Source organism: Rhinatrema bivittatum, chromosome 10, assembly GCF_901001135.1.
Source record: "Rhinatrema bivittatum chromosome 10, aRhiBiv1.1, whole genome shotgun sequence".
Lineage (NCBI taxonomy): Eukaryota > Metazoa > Chordata > Amphibia > Gymnophiona > Rhinatrematidae > Rhinatrema > Rhinatrema bivittatum.
The window spans coordinates 79,338,495-79,355,085 of record NC_042624.1 but is presented as its reverse complement, the minus strand read 5'-3'; the positions used below and the strand labels follow the sequence as shown (position 1 = coordinate 79,355,085).

Here is a 16,591-nt window from a genome sequence, read left to right as displayed (position 1 = left end):
CTCTGATCTGTACTGGCACTTAGATGAGAACCCACTGCCATCAGACGTACTAAACTTACCATAAGTTTCTTTCAGCACTAAAGCTATTTTTACATACCTGGGCAACTTTAGCGCCAAAAATCCCATGCTAAAACATAAATAAAAACCTGCAATAGGCTCAGTAAGGCTCATTATATCAGCCCCCAATGTTTGTGTTCATTTGATGGAACACTGGAACTGTCTTACTACACAACCTTTCTGTTCCTATAGTAGCACATTGCATTCATTTAGCACACCTATTTAGTGATCTTATTTGCACAGTTTTGGAAAAAGCACCTATTCCATCGAGAAGGTGGACTTTCAATTTGTTTTTAACAAATGTGAACAGTTTTGGATATTCTCACTGCAGGTGTTAGCAACTCAAGGGCTCAATGAGCAAATTGAGTGGTACTCTTTAATTTGAGCTGCCTGCTTTTATTTTTCAGTTCTCATTTTTCATTTGTATTTTTCTACATATTTAAACAGGATAAAGTTGGTAATCTTTGTATTAACTAGTCCAATGTAATACCCATGTGGATGTCTTCGTCCATTCCTTATGTAATATTTGAGTCCCTCCATTTTTTTTTTTTTAGAATCATTGGAACGAAGCATGAGATCATTTGGAAAATATCATGGAAGCACAGCATAGGCCTCCTGACACAGGACTTAGTGAAACAAGGCAACATGTAGGGGCTTTATCGGCATTCTGAGAATTATGAGACACATTACAAGCTAACCGATGTGGCCTTATTGCATGTATTAGGCCTTTATCATGTGCGATAACGCCCTACCGCACGTGATACCGGCTACATAGCGCGTTACTATTCAAATAAAGGGAAGGGGAAGAGTGTGGGCGGGGTTATATCCCAGCAGCGCTGCGGGTGATAATGTTTTTCACATTATCGCCAGCAGCACCACGGGAAATAACTACACTTTTTCCCATGTGCTATGGGAGTGATACTGTGCGGCACTGCGGCAGGCACAAATGCACCGCCGCAATGCAGCCAGCTGCACACTATTGCTTTCCCCCACCCCTTTTTTGTTCGTGGACCATCATAAATATAGCAGACTGAGGAATCTAGGCCTAAGTTTTTAGTTTTCATACTGGAAGATTTTTGCATTATAAATGAGAGGACTTTGGGAACTTGAATGTTAAAAGACGTATTATTTCTCTTTACAACACTGTTTCATAGCAAATTGGATCTAATTATTACTATATGAGCCTTTAAGAGTTTGCCTAAAGGTTTAGTTGATCACGGTCCTATAAATATGTTTCTTTGTCCATGGTGAATGTTTATTAGTTGTAGTATTAAGGATCTTTCTGCTTGTGTGATACATTTTATCCAAGATTCTTGAATCTTTGGTTGAGCTTTTTCTACACAGTTCATTACATTACATGCTCTAACATGGAAAATTCACAAGGTGAACGGAAAACAAATTCAGCTTTACAAATCAACAATTAGCAGAAGCCATCAAATAGTCATCCTTGTTTGAAGTATCAGAAAATCTTGCTTGATATATCTGGTCTTTGGTCAGACTGCAGGATGACTAAAAGGTTAGTTTGAGCTGAGCTTCATGCAGCAACTCTGGTGGAATATATGAAGCCTTCATATATCCACTCAAAATTATGCAGAAAACAATCTAAACCATTTCAGTGAGCATGACCATCATACACATAAGGAAGCTGCCCTTATTACAGATGATACACATAAGGAAGCTGCCCTTATTACAGATGATAAATTATCAGCTCTGGGCGCCTATCATGGTATAATCATTGGTCATACATAGAACTTGTTTTTTTATATAGATGCAAAAAAAAGTAGAGTCATTTACCTCTGCACCAAGAAGTCTCTGTATGTGTTTATGAACAAATGTCTTCCAGATTTTCTGTTATACAGTCTTGATGTAACCCAACTGATTCAGTGTTTCGAAGGCTGCATTGAGCTACTCCTTCAGTAGAGAATGTCAGCGTTCTTCTCCATTTCTTATCTCTGTGATGTTGGAGAAATATAGTGGAAATGGCTACAGCCAGAGGCAAAGACAGGCCTCGAGGTAGCCAATCAGGTCCTTCTGAAACAGTTCCTGGACAGGCTGGACTGACCTATGCAGAGCTGGGTGTGTCGACACCCAGGGCTCACCCTGGGGAAAGCGTTGGAAGCAGAAGATGCCTTCTGTCAGACTCAGCTGAGCCAATCTACAAAACTGGCTTCAATATAAGCTATCTTAACCTACAGGCATTCTCTTGTTATATTTATGTTTCAGTGACATCCTTCAGACCATAAGCTAAAATATAGATACAGCTTCCAACTTTTGTGAATGAAAATTAAATGAGACACTGAGAAATATGTTAGAATCAAACAATTAATTTATATTAAAATCCATAATAATAGGATACGGATTTCTGTAACAGGTCGTAACAGTCCAAAATCCTTTGCTGTTGCATCTGAAGAAAATGAGAGGAAGTGATTTGTTAAGGCTGAATCTTTACTATAAAAATATTTTATGAAGAGTGTGTTAAGGATTTTATATCTATATTAAAAATAAAGAAAGTTATTAGTGTTCTAAATTACCATGCACATCAAATGGTATAGAAGTTGCAGGAAAGAAGTTCGAATTTTGAATTCCTTTCTCATCTCCAGAGTCAAAATTCTGTACATTAAGCTGATTAAAACTTGAACACTGAGATCTCTCTTTACCAGGACTGTTTCTCCATAATTTTCCAACCTTATTCTGTAAGCTGCTGATGTTAAATGTATCTACCTCCACTGCACCAGATGAATTGGCATGATAACTTGCATGTTCAAATACATGCCCATGTGTTTTAAATAAGCTGAAAAAAATCAAATAATAAGTTCTAAAGAATTGCCATATCATGTTCAATATCATTTTATGTGTTTATATATTATAGAGGCAATTTTCTAATTGCCCAACTTGCTGTAAAGTCCACACATACTTTTTGCCCTTGGACATATCATCACTTTCAAAATTGCTTACCAGTAGACATTTAAAAGTGTTTTTTCTACAGATATTTTTTTCTGACCAAAACAATGTGCGTACTTTTCTTCCCCAACTTAACTTTACCCCAGGAAATATTCTACTTCAATATGAATAAATGTAACACAAGGAGGTGTAGCAGATATTATTGCACTTCAAGGGTAGAAGGTACATACATTTATTTCAAGGCTGCATAAAGTCTTCATCGTTCAAAACAAGAGAAAGATGTACAATAGTTGCCAGTTAAAGTGAAGGGGCTGAAACACCGACACAAGCTGTGAAGGGGCTGAAACACCGACACAAGCTGTGTTTCATAGTGAAGCTGTCAAGGGGGCAATAGGTAGCAGTACATCAAACAAATTCAGCTTTAAAGAATTTAGATGGGTCAAGCTGAAGACTTGATGCAGATTTGAAAGAAATGCATTATATGTACCTACTACCTTGGTGGATTACAATATTTATCTGCTACACCTAATCTTCTTCATTGATTTACATTTTAGGTATGCTGCTTGCACCTCTTTTTCTGCTAATAAATGTAACATACTTCTGGAACTATACACTTACTTATACCTGCAGAAATCTCTTTGAAAATTGCCCTCTTTATGGCATAGCCTCTTAAATGTAAAATATATTTAGTAGCTCTGAGTTACTAGGAACCTTTTGTAACAGCAGAAGACAACTAATCACCTGCTTGATAATGCTGTCTGTAGAAAACCTGCTCTACAAGCAGAGAGAGGCCTCACTCCCTCAAAGGGAAGTGAGGATAAAAGGGCAAACCTTCTAAACGGAAAGGGAAAGAAGCTTGGAGTTGGGACTAGTGTGTTTGGAGGAGCTGCAGTTTGAGAACTGCCAGGAAGACACAAGTAGGATAAATGTATTTGTGATTATGTAGAAGGAAAAAAACAGAGTTTCAAGGAGTTGTTGAGAGATTTTTCAATATTGGCTTTGGGAAAGAAGGCTATATTACCCAATAAGAGAGGATTGTACAAGTACATAGAACCTAAAGTTTAGAGAATTGTAAACAGCAAGATATTTCTTTAATTTTTATACTACCTTATACTGTACATATGAACCTTCATACTGGGGCAGTTCATAGGTCCATCAAGCCCAGTATCCTGTTTCCAACAGTAACAAATCCAGGTCACATATACTTGGCTGGATCCCAAATAGTAGACAGATTCCATGCCCTGGGATAAATAGTGTGGCTTACCTCAATTCTACCTGGCTAATATCAGTATATGGACTTCTCCAGGAACTTGTCCAAAATTTTTTTTTTTAATCCAGCTACATTAGCCTCCTTTATCACATTCTCTGGTAATGAATTCCAGAGCTTGATTGTACGTTAAGTGAAAAAATATTCTAATTTGTTTTAAATGTGCTACCTGGTAACTTCATGTAGTGTCCCTTAGTCTTTTTCTTGTTAACATAAGAACATGCCATACTGGGTCAGACCAAGGGTCCATCAAGCCCAGCATCCTGTTTCCAACAGTGGCCAATCCAGGCCATATGAACCTGGCAAGTACCCAAAAACTAAGTCTATTCCATGTTACCGTTACTAGTAATAGCGGTGGTTATTATCTAAGTCAGCTTAATTAATAGCATGTAATGGGCTTCTCCTCCAAGAACTTATCCAATGCTTTTTAAAACACAGCTATACTAACTAGGGATGTGAATCGTTTTTGAACGATTAAAATTATCGTCAGATAATTATAAAATCGTCCAAAATCGTTAGAGTGCACGATACAATACAAATGCCCCCGATTTATCGTCAGGGGCATTTGTATTGTATCGTTAAATAGGGCGCGGGAAAACCGGCACACCAAAAAAACCCTAAAACCCACCCCGAACCTTTAAAACAAATCCCCCACCCTCCCGAACCCCCCCCAAATGTTTTAAATTACCTGGGGTCCAGTGGGGGGGTCCCGACGCGATCTCCAGCTCTCTGGCCACGGCTGCGTTGAGAAATGGCGCCGGTGGCCCTTTGCCCTTATCATGTGACAGGGCAAAGGTAGCGCCGGCGCCATTTTGGTTCCTGGCTCCCGATGTCACGCGTGCAGGAGATCGCCCCCGGACCCCCGCTGGACCCCCAGGGACTTTTGGCCAGCTTGGGGGGGGGCCTCCTGACCCCCACAAGACTTGCCAAAAGTCCAGCGGGGGTCCGGGAGCGACCTCCTGCACGCGGGCCGTATTGCCAATCTTCAAAATGGCGCCGGCGCTACCTTTGCCCTCACTATGTCATACGGGCGACCGTATGACATGGGATAAGTATGACATAGTGTCCGTCGCGCTGGGACCCCCCCACTGGACCCCAGGTAATTTAAAACATTTGGGGGGGTTCGGGAGGGTGAGGGATTTGTTTTAAAGGTTCGGGGTGGATTTTAGGGTTTTTTTGGTGTGCCGGTTTTCCTGCCCTCCCCCGATTTACGATTTTTAAAAAAATAAAAACACGACGATCAGATTTCCCTCCCCCCCCAGCCAAAATCGATCGTTAAGACGATCGATCACACCCCTAATACTAACTGCACTAACCACATCTTCTGGCGACAAATTCCAGAGTTTAATTGTGCACTGAGTGAAAAAGAACTTTCTCCGATTAGTTTTAAATGTGCCACATGCTAACTTCATGGAGTGCCCCCCTAGTCTTTATATTATCCGAAAGAGTAAAAAACTGATTCACATCTACCCGTTCTAGACCTCTCATGATTTTAAACACCTCTATCATATCCTCCCTCAGCCGTCTCTTCTCCAAGCTGAAAAGTCCTAACCTCTTTAGTCTTTCCACATAGGGGAGCTGTTCCATTCCCTTTATCATTTTGGTCGCCCTTCTCTGAACCTTCTCCATCGCAATTATATCTTTTTTGAGATGCGGCGACCAGAATTGTATACAGTATTCAAGGTGCGGTCTCACCATGGAGCGATACAGAAGCATTATGACATTTTCCGTTTTATTCACCATTCCCTTTCTAATAATTCCCAATATTCTGTTTTTTGACTGCCGCAGCACACTGAACCAACGATTTCAAGTGTTATCCACTATGATGCCTAGATCTCTTTCTTGGGTTGTTGCACCTAATATGGAACCTAACATTGTGTAACTATAGCATGGGTTATTTTTCCCAATATGCATCACCTTGCACTTGTCCACATTAAATTTCATCTGCCATTTTGATGCCCAATTTTCCAGCCTCACAAGCAGGTCAATACAGTAAAGTGGGGCCGCTGTTACCCCGCTCTAACACGCTTTCTACTCACTTTCCAGCCGCGTTAGCCCTTCCTGCGATACACTATCCCCTTTAACCTACTCTTACCGCCTCTTTAAATCACCGAGTAACCCCTTCCGCACACGGCATGTATATTACATGTAAACTATCGAATTAGCTATTCCCTCCCATACAGTAACGTGCGCCCCGACTACCGCTATTTTACCCTGCCGTTTTGCCGCACGTTTAACCTGCTAACTTACTGCCTACCCTTACCCCTGCGTTAGAGGCAGGGGTAAGGGTAGGCGGCAAACTTTCCCCCAAAAGGAAACCTCTAAAAACCTAAAATCCCCTCCTCCCCTCCTCCCGAAGCAACTCGACATTACTTTTTGTTGCTTTCTTACTTTTTGTTGCTTTCAGCTCCTTCCCTTCTCTGCCGCCCTCCGGAGGGGGCAGCCGGCGGCGAAAGTGGCTTGCAGCGTTCCCCCCTGCGCAGGTCCCGGTTCTCCTGGGAGCCAGCTCAAAAGTGGCTTGCAGCGTTCCTCCCCACGCAAGTCCCGGTTCTCCTGGGAGCCAGCTCAACTTCTGGCTAACCCCGCCCCCCCCAAAAAAAAAGACTGCTGAGTTACGGCCTTGGAAGCGAAGTGAAGCGTACTTTCATGGGCTTGAGCGCCCAAATTGACGGGCGCTCAAGCCAATGAAAGCACAGGGACGGGTGTGCGTGACGTCACAGCGTGCGTCACGCCCGCCCGTCCCTGTGCTTTGTGAGGCAAGACTTGCCTTGGGTAAAGCCATGCTGACTTTGTTCCATTAAACCATGTCTTTCTATATGTTCTGTGATTTTGATGTTTAGAATACTTTCCACTATTTTTCCTGGCACTGAAGTCAGGCTAACCGGTCTGTAGTTTCCCGGATCGCCCCTGGAGCCCTTTTTAAATATGGGGGTTTCATTAGCTATCCTCCAGTCTTCAGGTACAATGGATGATTTTAATCACAGGTTACAAATTTTTACTAATAGGTCTGAAATTTCATTTTTTAGTTCCTTCAGAACTCTGGGGTGTATACCATCCGGTCCAGGTGATTTACTACTCTTATATTTATCAATCAGGTCTACCACATCTTCTAAGTTCACCGTGATTTGGTTCAGTCCATCTGAATCATTACCCATGAAAACCTTCTCCAGTACGGGTACGTCCCCAACATCTTCTTCAGTAAACACCGAAGAAAAGAAATCATTCAATCTTTCCGCGATGGCCTTATCTTCTCTAAGTGCCCCTTTAACCACTCGATCATCTAACGATGCAAATGACTCCCTCACAGGCTTTCTGCTTTGGATATATTTAAAAAAGTTTTTACTGTGAGTTTTTGCCTCTACGGCCAACTTCTTTTCAAATTCTCTCTTAGCCTGTCTTATCAATGTCTTACATTTAACTTGCCAACGTTTATGAAAGACTAAATAATCAATTTGTATTTACCTATTCCACGCCACTCACAATTTTGTTTATATCAAACAAATGCCCAAAGCGAAGTTCAATAATAAAATTAATCATAAAATAAAACACAAAAATTACTCAAATACAAAAAAAGAAATACGAAAATATATAAACAGTCATCATAAATAGACCTTTATCATATCTCCTCTCTGCCATCTCTTCTCTAAACTTAAGAGCCTTAACCTCTTTAACCTTTCCTCACACGGGAGACATTTCCATCACCTTTTATCATTTTGGTTGCACAACTCTGTACCTTTTCTAGTCCTACTATATATTTTTTGAGATGTGACTACCAGAATTGCATATAGTACTCTAGATGTGGATGCACCATGTAGCTATACAAAAGTATTATGATATTCTCCATTTCTTGCCTAATAATTCCTGTTTGCTTTTTTGACCACCTGCAGTACACTGAGCCGAGGATTTCAATGTATTGACCAAGATGACAACTATATCCCTTTGTCCTAATATGAATCTAAATATTGTGTAACTACAGATTGGAATATTTTTCCCTATGTGCATCATTTTGCACATTAAATTATAGTGCATGTGTACTATACTGAAAGTGCTTGTTTCACTTCCATATCTTCTCTGTGGTATAATATGGAAGTGAAACATGGGCTTATAATAAAGAGATCATGAAGAAACAGAGAGGGAATGATTTTAGATCTAATTCTCAGTGGAGGAAAAGATTTGGTGAGAGAGGTAACAGGGGTTGGGCTGCTTGGCAATAGTGTTCTTAATATGATCAAATTTGAATTAATGACTGGAAGGGGGACAGTAAGTAAATCCACAGCTCTAGCACTAAACTTTCAAAAGGGAAACTTTGATAAAATGAAAAAAATAGTATAAAACAGAAAGGTACAGCTACAAAGGTAAAAAGTGTGCATAGACATTGTTAAAAAATACCATCCTGGAAGCACAGTCCAGATGTATCACATGATTTAAGAAAGGTGGAAGGAAAGCAAAATGATTACCGGCATGGTTAAAAGGTGACGTGAAATAGGCTATTTTAGCCAAAAGATCTTCATTCAACAATTGGAAGAAGGATCCTTCAGAAGAAAATAGGATAAAGCATAAGCATTGGCAAGTTAAATGTAAGACATTGATAAGTCAGGCTAAGAGAAAATTTGAAAAGAAGTTGGCCATAGAGGCAAAAACTCACAATAAAAACTTTTTAAAATATATCCAAAGCAGAAAGCCTGCAAGGGAGTTGGGTGGACCTTTGGATGATCAAGGGGTTAAAGGGATACTTAGAGACAGGGGCGGATTGTGGGAAAATAGTGACCCGGGGGATTTTTCTCCATACTGGCCCATGGGTACCCAATTACACATACAATTTGGTGAGTCACCAAATACAGAATAAAGGGACCATAAAATATACACAGAAATGCACAGACAAACTGAACTGGAAATCACAACAAGTTAGACTGTATGTAATGCAGCAATGGAAAAACAGAAAATGCCATCATTCCTCATAAAACATCAAACAATAAAATCAAGAACTATAAAACATGAAAATCATACTAAAAATATATATTTCAAAACTGCTGATAAATAGAACCTCCAGTAATTTAACTCATATACAAATTTTTGAAAATTTCCCTAACACCAATAAAATATTTCAAAAACAGCAGACATCAAATAATATTCAATAATTAAAACTAATAAGGATAGAAAAAAATCCTTGGTTCTCCATACCTGGGAACTTTTAATTCCAGTCACCTTGAGATGGTCATGAATTAGTTGTTCTCTAGCACACATCACCATCATATGCTCACTCATTCATACACACAGTCTCCTTCTCTCACTGATGTGCTTGCTTACTCTGACACAGATGCTTACTGACACACTTGCTCTCACTCACGGCCTTATGCATGCTTTCACTACATGCTGACTCATTCACTCTCCCTCACACACATGCTCACTGATACACTCGCCCTGTCTCACTCACACATGTTCAGTGGCACACAAACTCTGACTCATCCGTCCAATCATGCTCATACACATGCTCAGACCTATGCACACTCACACATGCTGTCATTCTCTCCCTTGCACACATGCTTACTGACACACTTGCACTCTTAACGCTCACACATGCTGACATACATACCCTCACTGCCTCATACATTCAGTCATGCTCACTTATGTTTGCTTTTCTCCCCCTCTGTCTGTGAATAAGTAAAAAAACATTTTTATTTACATTGGTATTCAGGGAAAATCCAGGCAGGGCCCAAGAGAGGAGAGTCTGAGTGGGCTTTAGAGCAGTGGTTCTCAACCTTTTTTCTGTCGGGTCACACCTGACAGATGGTTCTCATATGCGTGACACACTGAACACATGACCATCATAGGGCTAAATATAAAAGTACAGTTTGCATCCACAGGAACCCTCCTGACCCACAATTATGGATGTAAAGCAGAATTATGACATTCCCCGTACAACTCACCTTACAAAAAATATATTCTGGTTCTAGTGTCATCTCAGTAATAGCAACACAAAGTAACTACCAGGCTCAATAGCTCTACTTATGAAAAGACAGCAGTTTATCACTAATCCATGTCCTCTTGAGAAAATACAACAAATAAGACTGATACAGTAAAATATCTCACTTTGGTCACATACACAGAACCGACCTAACATACTACCAGGATCTGCAGTAATGCACATAAACTAATCCACACACAGTTACACTTGTATTATGGAACACATTCAAACAGTAACAACCCTACCTATGAAAAGGCAACACTATAAATATTAAATCAGGCCCTAAACACCAATACACCTCCTATTAGGAAAACAGAACTAGCCAAGCAGCTATAGATCCCAACGCAAAAATAACTGTATAACTATATTAATAAGCAGAATAAATGTTTCACAACAACTATGAACAGAATAATATCCAACAATTAAAAACTCATAAAAATTATTTAAAATTCTCCAAACACCAATAAAATATTTCAAAACAGCAGACACATCACATAATATTCAGTAATTAAAATGGCAGTCAATCAAGAAAAATAAACTTAAAAACTCACCTTTACTAACCCCCTCTAGCAGCTCTCCTACTCCTCTTCCATGCAGGCCAGTAGCACACACCAGAAGCAGTAGTGGCTGAAGCTCTGTACTCATGGTCCTCTTCCTTAGGGCCCATGAACAGTCTCTCTGTCTCTCACACACACACATACCAGTTACACCCCCATGACCAGTTTCTGTCTTTCACACACCAATCATCTCCCGGCCAGTCTCTCTCTTACATACACACCAGTCACCTTTCCGATCAGTCTCTCTCTCTTATACACACACACACACATAGGCTTCCCACTTCCATATACAGGCTTCTCACTCTTATGCTGTGTCTCACACACACCCAGGTTTCTTACTCCGATGCTAGCTCTCACCACATGCACAGGCTTCTCATTCCCATAATTACTTTCTTTCTCTCTCACACACACATACCAGTCACACTCACATACCACTTTCTGTCTCTCACACACCAATCATCTCCTGACTAGTCTCTCTCTTACAACACAGTCACCTTCCCAAACAGTCTCTCTCTCTCATGTATACACACACACAGGCTTCCCACTCCCATGTTCTATCTTACATATACAGGCTTCTCACTCCAATACTGTGCCTCACAAACACCCTTGTTTCTCACGCCTATGCTAGCTCTCTCCACATACACAGGCTTCTCATTCCCATAATCACTTTCTCTCTCACACACACACACTCCAGTCATCTCCCTGACCAGTCACTTCCATTGTCTCTCCTATATACACACACACACACATCCACACACACATCACCTCTCTGACCAGTTTCTCTCAATCACACACATGATCTTTCTCACACACTTTACATAGATGATCTCAATCAAATGCTCTCACTTCTACACAGGCTCTCAATCACAGTTACACATGCACACTCTGAATCACATATACATTCTCTCATTTACAGACAGGCTGGCTGGCTCTCATTTCCTGCCCCCCTGAGCACAAATGGTAGCTGCAGCAGCCTCCTTCTCTAGCCCCTGCAGGCCAAGAAAGAAGATTCCTATCAGCCACGGGAGGCTAATTCTGCTGTCTCTTGTTCCAATTTCTGGCTGCTTCTGATTTTGCTTTGGGCGCACGCTATTGCCCGGGGCCGATGCTGCTCCACGCTACATTTTGGTGTGGCATGGCTCTTTCTTCTTCCTGCGCACCCCACTGCACATCACTTCCTGTTCCGGGTCAGGGGCGGGGAGAAGAAAAGGCCAGCCTCCACTAACACTGCTGCGGCTTGAGAATGAAAGGAGCCTGCTGCAGAGGAAAGCTGTGGAGCTGGGAGGCAAGCATTCAGCCCGCGGTGAGGCAGCGGCAAGAAGTGTGCTGGCTGCCTCCCGCCGGCAAAAATGCAAGCAGGGCAGGCGAGAATGGAGGCGGCGGGGCCTCGGTGATGATGGAGCACGGGAGAAGTGCGGCAAATAGGCCCATGAAACTGGGGCTGGTGCTGCGGGGAAAATTCAAAAGCAGCACTTAAGCAGATGGCTGCTGTTGGTCGCTGCGTTGGTTGCTGCGACCTACAACTATCATGTGATTGGGGTGACCGGCCAACCGGGGCATGCCCAAAGCCCCGATAGGCCAATCCGCCCCTGCTTAGAGAAAATAAGGCCATCGCGGAAAGATTAAATGATTTCTTTGCTTCAGTGTTTACTGAAGAGGATGTTGGAGAGATACCTGTTCCGGAGAAGATTTTCATGGATGATGATTCAGATCAACTGAACCAAATCACGATGAACCTGGAAGATGTGGTAGGCCTGATTGACAAACTGAAGAGTAGTAAATCACTTGAACTGGATGATATACAGCCCAGGGTTCTGAAAGAACTAAAAAATGAAATTTCAAAACTATTAGTAAAAATTGTAACCTATCATTAAAATTATCCAATGTACCTGAAGATTGGAAGATGGCCAATATAACCCCCTACATTTAAAAAGGGATCCAGGGGTGATCCAGGAAACTATAGACTGGTGAGCTCTTATTTCAAGATTTCTCTCAAACAGTGCAGAAGCAAAGAGCAGGCTTCCTAGATGTGAAACGTGCTGCGGGCGAGAGGTCTGGCTGTTGTGTTCATGGCTGTTCTCGCGCTCACTCCACCCTCTCTACCTTAGTGGCGACTCCCTTCAGGTCTGACGGACAGATGCTGCCGCGGCTTCTCCGCGCCATTTCTCCCCGGAATCCCTGGGCTGGCCTGACGTTGCGGATCCGCCATGTTCCTGATGACGTAAGGGCGCGCGCTCCAGAGTTTGTACCGGCAAGGGCGCAAACCTCGGGGGCGTCCCCCCGTACTGACGTCATCCGCTTCCAACTTAAAAGGTCTTTGCTTGCAACTACGAATCGAGTTAGCAAGGGGATTGATTGCGGGTATCATCTAGACCCGCTTCATTCTCTGCTCCTCTGCCTCCACAAACTTACCTAGGGGTAACCGCTCCTTGGGGGCCCCGCTCTCTCTTCTTGATTTCAGATTGCTAAGACGTGATCCGGTAGTCGCTCTTCGAGGGCCTACGTCCCTGAATGCTCAGAAGACTCCTTACTGCCTGGAAGCGATCGCAGACGGGAACACTGAATTCTATTACAGATAGGAACCGGTACTCGCTCCACGAGGGCCTATGTTCCTAATCTCTGAAGACTCCCTTCTGTCTAAGACGTTATCGCAGGTATGGAGATCGTGAGTTATTATTGCAGATAGGAACCGGTACTCGCTCCACGAGGGCCCATATTCCTAAAACCCTTCAAAGACTTTCTTCTATTCCAGAAGCCATCTCATACACAGATATTGTGAGTTTTTATTCCAGACTGCATCTAGGAACTAGTACTCGCCTACGGCTCCTGTTCCTGAATATACTGAAGACTCTCTGTTGCATAGAAGCCATTACAGATATCTACAACTGTGAGTGTATCATCTACTACTGGTTATGTATCCAGCATACCCTGTCTACTCACTACCTATAGTCTCTCTCTACAGCTCTGCAACCCAGAGATCGCAATTCCAGTATCTGAGGGACTTCAGCCCTGCCGGGCACATCAACTCACTACTGCCACCTCTGGTGGTTCTACGCGTAGCCGCGCGTATCTTCTAAAATCCTGGATCGGCGCACGCAAGGCTGCCAATTTTGGGCAGCCGGCGCACGCCGAGCCGCACAGCCTGTCTCCGTTCCCTCCGAGGCCGCTCCGAAATCGGAGCGGCCTCGGAGGGAACTTTCTTTCGCCCTCCCCTCACCTTCCCCTCCCTTCCCCTACCTAACCCACCCCGCCGGCCCTATCTAAACCCTCCCCTTACCTTTATCCACGGATTTACGCCTCCCGGAGGGAGACGTAAATCCACGCGCGCCAGCGGGCTGCTGGCGCGCCGAGACCCAACCCGGGGACAGTTCCAGAGGGCGCGGCCATGCCCCCGGAACGCCCCGGGCCGGCGCCACGCCCCCGGTCCCGCCCCCGAAATGCCGCGCCCCGCCCCAAAACACCGCGCCGTTCAGCCCCGCCCCTGACTCGCCCCCTTCCAAAAACCCCGGGACCTACGCGCCGGCGGCCTATGGAAAATAGGCGCGCCGGCGCGCAAGCCGGGCTTTTAAAATCCGCCCCTTATTATTTAATCCTAGACTTTAGGTTTTTGAACAGAGCACTGATTTCCCAAAGGCGATATGCTCAATGGCATGCTAATGGTGGCAATGAACAGATCAGAACTCAGGATACAATTTGGCAATGATATAAGTGGTTTGGCGCCTTGCTCTGTCAAACATTGTTAATTTGCTATATCGTGCAAACTTACACCATCAGACTGAGGAACATGATTAATATTTTTCTTAATTCACTACCCACTGTGGAAGAAGTCATTCATGTATATGGGCAGCGCAACTGCTAGTGTGATGAGTGGTGTGAGAGTGAGCCCTTGTTGCTGTAGTAAAATTGATGCAGCCTCATAGGCAAATCTATGGATGACAGACTAAACTCAATCATTCTGGACTAGTGTAGCAAAAAGTAAAGGAATGGTCATTTTTTTCAATGGCAAAGGAGAGAGGTGAATCATGGACTACCCCAGGGAACTGTACTGGGACCTGTGTTCCGGTACTGTTTAACATATTTATTAATAATTCGAGAAAGAAAAGTGATCAAATTTGCAAATGCAAAATTATTCAAAGTAGTTAAAACACAAGCAGCCTGTGAGAAATTATAGGAAAATCTTGTGAGACTGGGGAACTACGCATCTAAATTGAAAATAACATTTTATATAGACATGTACAAAATGAGCCAGAAAGGGGAAAATAATCCTAACTTCATATATACAATGCTGGGTTTCACATTAGAAACTACTGTTAAAAAAAAAGGAACTGAGAAATTACTATTTACTTGATAATTTCCTTTTCCTTAAGGTGGATAAATGGATTCAAGACCAGTGGGTTATGCATCTCTACCAGCAGATGGAGACGGAGCAAACTGATGTCACAGTATACATAGTCCTGTATTGACATGAGCCTGCCAGTCTTCTCTTCAAAAGCAACTGTAGACTAGCAAAAACTTGATTAAAAACAGACAACCATTTCTGTACTCAACCAACAAGAAACACTGAACTCAGGCAAGAATGCATGCATACTAGTCTAGGGACCGGATGAACACTTACCAGTAATCCCCTGTAACACGTAGCCACACAGGAGGACCATCACACAATCATTCGACAGCCAGGGCGGGAAGCTGAATCCATCTATCCACCTTAAGGAAAAGGAAATTATCAGGTAAGTAGTAATTTCTCATTTTCCTGCATGTGGCTAGATGGATTCAGGACCAATTAAGATGTACCTAAGCTACTCCCTAATAAGGTGGGAAGCTGCCCGCAGTCCAGTCTCACATCACATGAAAAGGCTGTGTCCTCCCAGGCCTGCTCATCCAGACAATAATACCTGGGAAAGGTGTGTAAGGAGGACCACGTCGCAGCTCTGCAAATGTCGATGGGAGATAATCTAACTTCCGCCCATGACACTGACTGAGCACTAGTGAAATAAGCCCTAACCTGAGTAGGCAACAACTTTTCAGCATCCACAGATACAGCTGTAACCACCTCCTTAATCTGGTGAGCTATTGTAGCCTGCAAAGTTGGTTTACCCTATTTTCCTCCACCATGAAGGACAAACAGGCGATTCATCTTTCGGAAAGGATTAGAAACCTCCAGATACCTCATGACATATCTCTTGACAACCAAGGGATGCAATAGGCGATATTCTTTTGCATCTCTTTCCTTATTCAAGGATGGCAAAGAAATGAACTGATTCAAGTGAAAATCCAAGACCACTTTAGGCAAGAATGAAGGAACAGTATGCAGCTGTATCGCACCTGGAGTCGCCCGAAGGAATGGCTCCTGGCAAGACAAGGGCTGCAGCTCGGAAATTCAATGCACAGAACAAATCGCCACCAGAAACACTGTTTTCAAGGTCAGTAACCATTAGAAAAGACTACACAGCGGACAAAACGTAGGGTCCGCCAAAATATCAGACACCAGGTTAAGCCTCCACAAAGGAACCAGTAACCTCAAGGGAGGATGAAGATATTTCACTCCCCTTCAGAAATGGGCCACATCAGAATGAGTCGATAAGGATTCACCATTCACCTGGCCCCTGAATCAGGCAAAAGCAGATACCTGTACCTTCAAGGAATTAATGGCCAACCTTTTATTTAACCTGTCCTGCAAAAATTCCAAAGTGAGCGGGATCTTAATTGAAGCACTCCTCGATCCTCATACCAGGTCTCAAACACTTGCCAAACCCGCACATAGTTTAAGGAAGTGGAGAACTTTCAAGCTCATATCAAAGTGGCAATCACCGCAGAAGAATATCCATGCTTCAACAAGTGAGCCCT

The 16,591-nt window shown here is 43.0% G+C and overlaps 1 protein-coding gene across 1 annotated transcript in view; it reads right to left on the bottom strand.

The window, feature by feature from the left end:
• The window catches only part of LOC115100267 (probable ATP-dependent DNA helicase HFM1), a 109,961-nt gene that overhangs the window by 29,903 nt on the left and 63,467 nt on the right, over window positions 1-16,591 (bottom strand). Inside the window, exon 5 of the mRNA XM_029618643.1 lies at window positions 2,414-2,461. Within this exon, the coding sequence (XP_029474503.1) occupies window positions 2,414-2,461 (48 nt within the window). The remainder of the gene's footprint in view (window positions 1-2,413; window positions 2,462-16,591) is intronic.